Here is an 11536-nt window from a genome sequence, read left to right as displayed (position 1 = left end):
TGACAAGATGCCTAATATAGAAGACTTAGAGTCATCATGTAAAAGTTCTTCCAAGTGGATATCATCTTCTGAATTCCAGCCATCTGCATTTCAGGAATGTGGCCAAAGGCAAGATACTTTGGATACCAATGAGCCTATATCTTACAACCAAGAGCAAATCAAACAGTTATTTATGTCTTATCTAATGGTCCACAGCTACATGGATGCCAACACAGGGAAAAGACTTTTGCTTTATGATGGAGATCTAGAGGATGCAGTAGGCATGTTGTTGGAAGCTGATAATGACATGTGCTCTGCTGAAGCATTTGCAAATGAACCTACCAGTACAGATAATTATTTATATGAAACTGATTTCAAAACTACTGAAAATGTAGTGCTTGATAAGGAGTGTGGAAGTGAAGATAATACCTCCATGACCAGTTTAAAATATTTTGAAAATAGGCAAGATATTGTGTATGGTGAAAAAACAAGGGAAATTGAATTTGAGAGCAATCAGCCTAGTTTTACTTCAGAATGTAGCAAAATACAGCAATGGATAGTCAAGAAAGTGGGAATGTATCCAACGTTATAGACATGAAATCCTGTTTAATACATTCAAACATACTGAATAGAACTACCAATTCTTATGAAGAGGAAGATACATGCAAAGGCTTTGGAGAACAGTCCAAACAAGCTCATATACAGATTTTTAACACATAGAAGATGAGCAAGCAAACTGTAAAAACAACCAAGATAATCCTTTGAATGACTCCCAAGAAAACCTTATTTTAAGTGCTCAGGAATCCAAAGTTAATAATTTCAACATAGCCTTTGGTAGTGATGGAGCTAAATCTCCTGCCTACTTTCAAAATGAGGCAGGTGTAATGGATTTAAACTAATAATAAGGGATGATAACAGGAGTAGAAAACAACTATCCTAGCCAGACCATAGACAATGAAAGTGAGAATACACAGGCTTACTTCCCCCCGCATAATGATGAAACAGTCATATGTGATGACAGTATAGAGAAAGAACAAATTCAAGGACATATGAATACACAAACTAGTACAGATATTCAGAACATTTTTGGTAGAAAACGTTTTGGATATGAATCAGAGGATCCATTTGCTTGTAATGCTAATGTTACTCAACAGCCACATATTCATCTGAATAATGATAAAATAGTTTTCATATGGTGAAAATGTGAAAGATGAAGCTCTTCAAGACCCTATCCATTATTAGGTTCCTCGGATATTAAAACTTTGATGGAGAACTTTCAAAAAATATATCAGAAAGTCATGTTCCTTACGATAGTGACAATATCTTTATTTTTCAATGTTATGACAAAACAAGCTCACAAGTTGCAAATACAGTTGATGATTTCTATGGTAGTACCTATTCAAACAACATAGGCATAAAAAATAATTTGGCTGGAAAACTTTGGGAAATGAATTGATGAGTCAAGCTACCTGTGATGATGGTGATTATGTTTCTTCAGATTCCGATAGTGATGGTAATGAGTATTGTGATGTACAATGTCAAACCAGGTACAGTGATGATTCTGATATGCAACAAAAGTATGACAGTGATCATGAGGATTTTAATGATGTTACAGTTCATCTTAAAGATGATCATCTTGACACTCAACACCAGGAGGGCAGTGACAGCAAAAAGAATAATACTCCTCAACTTAGTGATAGTTATTCTTGTACTCCTCAGCAGATCAGCAGTGATGATGACAATGATTCTTCTAATTTTGAAGAGGATGAAGGGAGCTATAATGATCTCACTAGAAATATTCAGAGAGAACTGTGTGGTTTAGTACTTGCAAACGAACAACAGCCTTTTGTGGAAAAAGGAGGTGACTTTGATGAAAAACTCTCTTTTAATGAACAGACAAAACATGGAAAATAATTAGTAATGACAGAATAGATGCCAGATTTCCATTAGAACCCATTGAGGAAGAGGAATCAGAAATCTGTAATTTGAAGAACCAGAACAGCTAACATCTGTTATGGCAGAAGTCTGAAAACAAGAAAAGCAACACCAACTCTGAGCTCACTGTTGCCAAGGCTGAGTGGAACAATAGTATAAAAGTCTTTAGAAAGTGGACGTCATATCTCTGCTGATATTCCGAAAGGAGAACAAAGTAGAGACGAAGGTTCTGCTAATAACTATGATGCTGAACTGTCAAATGTTTCTCTTCCTTCCTTCTTGCAAACAAATATTAACGATGGCCAGAAAAGTGAAACTTCAGATGAAATGCATGTTTTTACTAACTCTGATCTGCAGAGTAGTGAAGTCTGCAACTTGATGTGGGTATTATTGGAGAACCTCAAAACCAAAATGCTCGAGATGCAGAAGAAGCATGCCATATTTTGCAGTTTGAAGAATTGGCTACTCATACAGGGGAGAAAGGCTCTGATGATTATGCTGTAGAAGGTAAAACTATAATTGCACATGAAAATCTAGAAGAACATAAAGAGAACATTCAAGGATTTCCTGAAGACTGTATAGAAAGAAAACAGATCAGTGAAAGCGATAAACTGGAAAAATGTATTGACAGTGAAAATATGTTTCCCTGCAACAAAATATATAACACAGGGGAAATAATTCCAGAGACACTCTCCATCTATCTATAGCTACTAGTAGGCAGCAAACTGAAGATGATGGAAACATCCACAATATATCACATCAGACAGAAGAGAAGGTTGGAGCAAACGGGAAGCATTACAGTGATGTACAAAAATGTACGAAACATGCTTGGCACTGAAGGGACCTGTGTAGAAGAAAGCATGTTATGTAAAGATGTCCCGGATGAAGAAGACAATGTAGATGTTACAGAATTACTTCTGGATTACTCAACAGTATGCAAGGAACAAAAACATGCATCAGATGTAAACCAAGGGAAAAGCCTCAACTCGTTACAGACAACTGCAAATAATGAAATTGCTATTTCAGACAAAAACTTTGAAATGCTGACACAGACTAAAAGTACTGCATACACAGAAAAGGAAATGTGCATAAGCAGTGTCAAATAAACGTCCTGTACACATTGAGAACCTTGGTGAAATATTTGATACCTCGGTAAGTAAATCTAACACTGAGGTTGCTTTCTCAAATAAAGAGGAAACTTATCTTGGCAAAACTGCAAATGAAAATAAAGACGAACACTCCCATACTTTTGCTGATGTGAATTTAGATGATGGTAAGGACAATTGTGATTTTGCGTCTTTTCTAAAACAATATAAAGAAGACATAAATGTGGACCCCGCCACACTTTATGAGTTGCAGCCAGTGGTACTGAAGCCAGCTGCACATCCTTCTCCACTTTCAGATGTGGTGAACCCAGAAGAACATTTAGAAATGGGAGATAATCTTACAGAAATTAACAAGTCATACATATTGAGGATGAGAAAAATGTTTTTAATATTGTTCCAGATAGCGAGGGGGGCAGCAGTCATGAGTTTTTGACCCATCAAAGGGACACAACTGAAACAGCAGCAGCAGAGTGTGTGACCAAACCAACATCTTCTGATAACCTTTTCTGTGCATCAGATGCTTCTATTAGGGATTTAAGTAGCCCAACTACAAGCCTGGATGGTTCTGAACAGCAAGAAAATGAAATATCCATATATGATGAAAATGTAAGAAACAACATATTGGAGAACATTTTGGACATACAGAGTAACCAATCAAAAGAAGAAAATTATTCCATAGAAGATGTAACTGATAAGCAGAAAGAAAGAAAGCAGTTCAGGGATTTACTTGTAACAGAGAACATTTCACATTCTCCTCATTCCCATAATATCTCAGCTAAAGATTTACAGGAGGCTTTAAAATATACCTTGAAAGAAGGGCATGCTTATTGCAAGCAAGATTATGACCCTCTAAATTATTCAGAGACACAGTTTCTAGTTCAAAGCTTACTTAAAAAGATTAGTTGTTCACACTTGGAAGATGAAACTTTAAGAGAATCAGATGACATTCAAACAGGGAACGCTAAAGGTCCATTTATACTAGAACATCCATACAGCACTGCAGAAAACTGTGAGGACCATTCTTATCTTACACCAAATGATGAAAGTCCTGACGACCATCTTACTGTCTTGAAACAAGTCATTTGTGAGCAAAAGTCTGTAGACCAGCTAGAAACAAACGAGAAACAGTTTAAAAAAGAATACAACCAGCTGCACCTCAGCTGATTCCTTCACAGCTTGAACAAATCTTTGATATTTCAGCTGACAATGAACAGTCATACAACAAAACGGTGTCTGATCTAACCAATCAATATTCAGCTAGCTCAGGTGAAGAGGATTATTTGCATCTGGACGCTTTGTCTGTGCACCCATCAAAATTTACTGAATTTGGAAGAGGAGATATTTCTGAGAGTCCTAATGGATGTCATATACAAGATGGCGGTCAGCTTGAGAACCTAGACCATGTCACTGAAATAAAAGAAGTCCTACCAGTAGACAGGTCAGCTAGCACTGTAAGTAAACTTTTAACTTGTAGAATGCATGCTTGCTTATGCAGTATCCTTGTGGATTTTCTTTTAATAACATATTACTCAGAAACACTCCCACAAATTTTTGAGAGTCAGCAGCTTCATACTGCTCCTTTGGTCCTCAAGCTCAGTAGGAATTAGGGCTTGGAATTGGTGCTATGAATGTTCATTCTCAATTGTCTAAGGATTTCCTTCCTTATAAATCTTCCCACAGTGTAGCTAGTTTGGTCATTGAAGTGACAGTACTTGGCTGGAGATGGGCACCATGCATTAGGGCTGTCTTTGAAATCCTAAAGTCAAGGGCTGAACTGGACATTGGGTTGGGGGGCAATTCTATAACTATGCGCTTCCGATTGGGTGCATAGAGGGTATGTGATAGGAGCCTATTCTATGATTATAGAATACCAGCAAAACTGGCTATCAATGTGTGTAAATTATGGCCTTCACACTTATGCCAGCCATAGCGCTGGTGTAAGTGAATATGCCTAAGTGCAGAAGGAATACATGTAACTTAAAGTATTCTGTAAGTTACATGCATAGATGAGAGTCTTGCCTATGCTCCTCCCCTGTGTGTGCTCCCCTTGCAAATTTATGTTTTGTAATTTAAACGGATATTGGTAGAATAACGCTTAGATGCCATAGTAGTATTTAAGGTTTAAGGTTTATTCACATCCATCTCCACTAGCCCACCTTCAAACTTTATTGGGGGGGGGGTATCCTCAAGGTTATAAGCATTTCCAATGCATCCTTTTTGTCTATTGAGAAATGCCTTGTCCTTCAAGTATGCAGCTCTCCCCCCCCCACCCCCCATTTAGTTTTCTCTCTGTTCTGAGCCTTGTTAGAGAGGTGTGGAGGGGCATAATCAAAAGGGATGTCCAAGTTTTGATGAGGATGTCCTTGCAAAATGCCCCCATCCAGGGGCGTGGAAACCCGTATTTTTGAAACAAGATGGACGTCCATCTTTCGTTTTGAAAATACTGTCAGCGACATCCAAATCCTTAATTTGGTCATCCTAAGAGATGGACGTCCCTGATTTCCAGCGATTTTTGAAACCAAAGACGTCTATCTGAGAAACGACCAAATGCAAACCATTTGTTCGTGGGAGGAGCCAGCATTTGTACTGCACTGGTCCCCCTGACATGCCAGGACACCAACCGGGCATCCTAGGGGGCACTGCAGTGGACTTAATAATTGCTCCCAGGTACATAACTCCCTTACTTTGTGTGCTGAGCCCCCCAAACCCCCACCCCAAAGCCCACTACCCCCAACTGTACACCACTACCATAGCCCTTACTGGTGAAGGGGGCACCTAGATGTGGGTATAGTGGGTTTGTGGTGGGTTTTGGGGGGCTCGCTGTTTCCTCCACAAACAGGTAGGGGTGGATTAGCCTGGGTCTGCCTGTCTGAAGTGCACTGCACCCACTTAAACTGCTCCAGGTACCTGCATACTGCTGTGATGGACCTGAGTATGACATCTGAGGCTGGCATAGAGGCTGGCAATCAATATTTTTAAAGTTCTTTTTTTAGGATGGGAGGCGGTTAGTGACCACTGGGGGAGTAGGGAGAGGTCATCCCTGATTCTCTCCGGTGGTCATCTGGTCAGTTCAGGCACCTTTTTGTGCCTTGGTCTTAAGAAAAACACGACCAGGTAAAGTTGTCCAAGTGTTCGTCAGGGACGTCCTTGTTTCTTTCGATTATGGGTCGAGGACGTCCTAGTGTTAGGCACGTCCATGCCCCACCTGTGACGGAGTGCAGTTGGGGATATCCAAAATCGGGTTTTGATTATACCGATTTGGACGTCTCTGTGAGAAGGACACCCATCTTCTGATTTATGTCAAAAGATGGGCATCCTTCTCTTTTGAAAATGAGCCCAATAGTAGCAGAAAAAACCCCCCAGAAAGACAATGGGAGCTGCCCAAATAAAAATCAGCAAACAAGTTGTAGGTGATATATTTTTATTTGCCTTACCTAAAAAGAAAATGTGACGGTTCTGACTTATTGTACTCATTTGGGATATGATGAATATCAGTTGGTCCCACAATGCATAGCATACAGTTCAGAAGTTGGTGAGAGTCTTTGATTTAACTTATTAGTAATCGTTAGGATTCTATGTATTTTGTACATCATTCGGTGTTTGGTTAACTGTGTGGTGTTTTCTGACCGTTTTGGATAGGCTATTCTCTGAGAAGAGAATCATTTACAATAGTTTTAGAAAACTTTGGCAAATCCCCTTTAAGCATCAAATTGCTAAAGTTTAGATTAGCACCTTTAAAACGTGCTGACTACCTGTATATATTATCAGCGATCAAAATAAGATATTATTTGAGTTATGGACTTGTATAATAAGTTGGATCTTGTCATAAAAACGCATCTTTTCAGCTATTCAATGCTTTACAGCTGTGTTCCCAGAATGCACAGAAATTGCGAGAACACTTAACGTTAGCCCAGGATATGAAGTTTCATCTAGATAATCAACAGCCTGTTAGCGACAACTTGGAAACACTAAAATTGCAGCTTGAGCAATTAGAGGTAAATGAGTTACTTTTACTTTTGCCATGTTTTATTATGATAATTTAGATTTTTAGCTTGTTTATTCAAGTGAAGCTATTACCTGCTTATTGGAATTCAAGTATAATAAGCCCCTGCCCTCATGGGATTGCAGTCTAAATGGATACTTGAACCAAGAGATACTGACTTGCCTAGGATCAGTGGGATCGGGGGGGGGGGGGGGGGGGGGGGGGATAATGAAATTTGAGCCCTGATTTTCCTGATTCTCAGCATTGCTCTAACTAGTAGGCTATCTCATCTCCTTGTAAATGGTCTACAGTTTTAGAAAGACAGTAGGGGTTGTACCAGAAGACCTAAAAAGCTTCTGTGACTTATTTGTGAAGGACTATTTTCTCTGTATCAACGTATACTAAAAGCTAAGGGGGTATTTCTAAAATGGGACACCTCCATTTAGGTGCCTCAAATGTGTGCGTTAGGAACATCATCTATAACAGATTCCATTATAGAATACTAATGTAAACTGATATCAGTATTCCTAATATTTATACACCAGCATAAGTGCAGGCATGCAAATGTGGCAGAAATGGGCACAAATTACAGTATTCTATAAGTTATGCATGTAACTGGGAGCCCTACCCATGTATACACCTCCCTTGCATTTATGCTTCATTACAGAATAGCACTTGGACACTCTGCTGGCACTTTCATAGTTCAGTGTACACGTATGCAGATAAGCAGTGGCGTACTAAGGGCAGGTCAGTAGGAGTGATGCAGGGAATAAAGGGGTGCCAGGTTTTTTTTGCCCCTGCTGTCTCACTTTCTCCCTCTTCCTTATTCCCAGTCCAATGTTTTGCCCTCTCTCTTCCTTAGGTCCATCCAGCATCTCTCTCTGTCCTCCCTGGGTCCTCAAAGCATGCCTTTTGACAGAACGTTGGCAGCTTCAGTAATTCAGACAAGAGGCTTCTGGCCAAATCCAGGGTCTTCCCTTGGCTGGGTCCTGCCTGCGTGGTAACAGGAAGTATCATCATTGGAGATGGGACCTGGCCAAGGGAAGGCCCTGCTTCCAGCCAGAAGTTGCATGTCTGAATTGCTGTGGCTGTCAAAAGTCTGCAAAAGGCATGTTTTCAGGACCTGGGGGAGGAGAGGGAGAGATGCTAGATGCATCCAGGGGAGGGAGAGGGAGAGAAATTGGTTGGACCCGAGGGGAGGGAGGGAGATGGACTCAAAAATGCTGAACTCGTTGAGTAGGGGGAGGGAGAAGGAGAGTCACAGGATCCATTGGGAAAGGGGATGGAGAGAGGGAGAAATGCTGGATCTTCCAGGGGATGGGGAGGGACCCAAGAGATGCTGGATTCACCAGGGGGAGGGAGAGATGCTGGATCCATCAAGGAAGGGGAGGGAGATGATGGATCTGTGGGTTGGGGGAGAAGGAGAGTGAAAGATGGTGGATTAGTGGAGGGAGGGCTGGGAGAGTGAAACCAGACTGGAGGAGTAGGAGAGAGGAGGAAAGATAGTGGATCCGGGGAAGGAAGACATGAAGGGGGGGGGGGAGAGAAACCAGTTCATGGAGGGGTTGAGGGGGGACACACTGGACCCATGAAGGGAGGGAGAAATGCCATGCAATGAGGGTGGGGGGAGAGGGAGTGATGTTGGCCTCAGCGTGAGTTGTGCAGGAGAAAGGGCACAGAGAGGGGAGAAATAGGAACACAGAGAGGAGATACCTGCCTTGGAGGTAGTATAGGTACAGGACCACAGAGAGGCAATGCTGAAAAAGGGATGGGATAAGGACACGGGGGAGATGGTGGACACAGGGGGAGGACAGGCCACTGAGAGGACAGATGCTGAATTAGGGGAGGGTGCTAAGGGCACAGAGGGCAGATGCTTAACTTGTGGGGGAGAATAGGGACAGGGGCACAGAGAGACGATGCTGGACAGGACAGATAAGGGACATAGAAGGAAGATGGATGGTAAACATGGAAAGAGAAAAAATGTTAAATGGATAGGAGACCCTGGAAAGGGGGGGGGGGGGGGGGGAGAACCCAAAGAAATGCAGAAAAGAGATGGTGGGATCAAGTGAATGGAAAAATACAATGCTCAGACAACAAAGGTTAGAAAAAACTATTTTATTCTCTGTTTATTAATTGCAACATAACTTTGGGAAATGTGCATCTTTAATGCCTTGCATTTCAGTTTCTATTTCTCTAGTATTGCTGTGTGTACAGAGTCTGACTTCTTGAAGTTTCTAGTTCATTTTTTTGCCTTCATATTGCTGTACTGATTTGTGGTCCATTGTTTCATATTTGTTGAGGATCTTTGTTTTGCATATGTGACCAAGGAGTGGTATTCTGCTATCATGTAGATTCACTGTGGAGCTTTTGTAGCTGTCTTGTTTGTTCTTTTTTTCTCACTAATTGGCGTATTGGTGTTTTAGGGTCTAGTATAATATTTACAGTGCTGCCTTTTCACAGATAAAGTTGTTACTTTATGAGTCCTGGGAGTTAGTATTATTGTGGTATGGTAAGGACCACCAGATCCACTTTTTAGCCATGGCTGTTTCTTTCTATTAGAATAATAATAGCCTGTAATGCGCAACCACCAAAGCCTTCTGCGCATCCTGTTTAAATTGAGCATATTGACTTGTTATGCAGAGCTTCCACATTCTCTGTATCTTCCATCTCTGCTAGATCCCCTAGCTTGTGGGATTCTCTGGATCTTCTCTGGATCCTTTTCTTTATTCTGCATTAACTGGTGTGAGATGTGATTCACAGAAGCAGTATAGTATTTACCTTTGTAGTTCCATGTTCAAAAGGAATAGCTCTGCATTTCTGCTTTGGTATGTGTTTTATAAATCACTAAAAACTTTGAAAAATATACTTGCTATTTATTAACAAATTAGCCTGTTACTGTTATATAAAGTTTGTTAAATAATCATAGAGCATGTTGCAGGTTTTCTTCAGAGATGGCAGTCCTAGTGCAGATGGTTGTGTAGTGGGGTGGGGGAAGGCTATAGGTTGGGCACAGGATTTGGGGTAGGGCATGAAGTGAGGTGGGTGTTAGGTTTTCCAAGAGGAATACCTGTCTGTAGAGAATTTAAAAAACAATAACAACCAACTTACCACCATGTGCCGGCAATTCTAAATAATGTCAGTGGTAAAATACTCCTCCCTAAATTTTGCTAAATAGAGGAGGGGGTTGTTAAAAAATATGACCTGCCTCAGATGTCAGATACGCTAGATACACCACTGTGTATAAGGACTAGTATTTTACACTTATATGCACAAGGGGTGTATAAATTGTAGGAGCTTAGATTATAGAATTGCCCTTTAAGCTACCACATTTATTAAAACATGAACCTTACAGAGGTTGAAGCAAGAAAGCAGTCTGAATTATATTTGAAAATCAATTATGAAGTACTTACAGGGAAGAAAGATTGTTATTATTTTTGGAACTAAAACATACCTTTTCAGTAGAACCTCAAGGTGAGTTACATTCAGGAATAGTAGGTATTTCCTTGTCCCTAGGGGGCTTACAGTCTAAGTTTATACCTGAGGTCATGGAGGATTTAGTGGCCCCTTTACTAAAGTGTGGTAAGGTTTTGCACATTAACGCAGCTACTGCACGGAAATGTTCTTAGCCACGTGTTAAGGCTCTTTGCAGTTAGCATGGATGTAATTTGGGAGTATTCTATAATCTATTTATGTGCACCAAGGCCCTGTGGTAGGAGCCTATTCTATAACAAAACCAAAGCGCCTAGGTTCTGTTATCAAATATTGGTATAGCCCAATATCAGCAAGCCTAGGATCTAGGTAACCACACTTAATGTCAGCCATAGAGCTGAAGTAAATGCGAGTGCCTGAATGTCACAACAATATTTATAATTTACAGTGTAATGTAGGCATGAGCAGTTAATCTAGCTGAATAGCTGGTGTAAATGCTCATTCTTAACTGCTTGCAGCTAGGGAAAGCGAAGAGAATTGATATACCACATTTTTGTGGTTAAAATCACAGCAGTTTACATAATATATACAGGTGCTTATTTTGTATCTGAGACAATGGAGGGTTAAATGACTTGCCCAGTGTCACAAGGAGCTGTAGTGGGAATCCAGTCCATCTCCCCAGGTTCTCAGGCTGCTGCACTAACTAGTAGGCTACTCCTCTATTCCACACTTGTGTGTGTAACTGCTAGTATTCTATAACCTGGCATTGCAAATGCTGGGCAGATCCCTTTCTTACCCATGCCCCTCCCAGGTATACACCCCTTGCAATTAAGCAATTTAGAATTTGAGTGCACAGTTTATAGAATACCGACTAGGGCAGTTACACACATAATTGCTAATTAGTGCCAATTCCATTATGTAGCTTTCCACTATTCAGAACCTGTGGGATAGTTGTGTCCATCAACCAGCAGGTAGAGATGGAGAACTGAAAACTCAGCTGAGACATATCTCTTGGCATCCTGTCCAGCTCCTCAGTATTTTCTGTCTCCAGCAGGTGGATGGACACACTTTTCAGCCTTTGGTTCTGAGTGATTTGCTCCTGGTC

The 11536-nt window shown here is 40.8% G+C and overlaps 1 protein-coding gene across 1 annotated transcript in view; it reads left to right on the top strand.

Annotated features, from left to right (window-relative positions):
- Window positions 1-2645: 2645 nt before the first annotated feature.
- LOC115458976 (dystonin-like) overlaps window positions 2646-11536 on the top strand; it is a 155281-nt gene continuing 146390 nt past the window's right edge. The window contains exons 1-4 of the mRNA XM_030188836.1: window positions 2646-2973; window positions 3421-4104; window positions 4221-4471; window positions 6866-7015. Coding sequence (XP_030044696.1) covers window positions 2646-2973; window positions 3421-4104; window positions 4221-4471; window positions 6866-7015 — 1413 coding nt within the window. The remainder of the gene's footprint in view (window positions 2974-3420; window positions 4105-4220; window positions 4472-6865; window positions 7016-11536) is intronic.

The sequence above is a fragment of the Microcaecilia unicolor genome, unplaced genomic scaffold (genome assembly GCF_901765095.1).
Source record: "Microcaecilia unicolor unplaced genomic scaffold, aMicUni1.1, whole genome shotgun sequence".
NCBI classification, from domain to species: Eukaryota; Metazoa; Chordata; class Amphibia; order Gymnophiona; family Siphonopidae; genus Microcaecilia; species Microcaecilia unicolor.
Note: the sequence above shows the minus strand (reverse complement) of the source record. Positions and strands in the feature narration are given on the sequence as shown.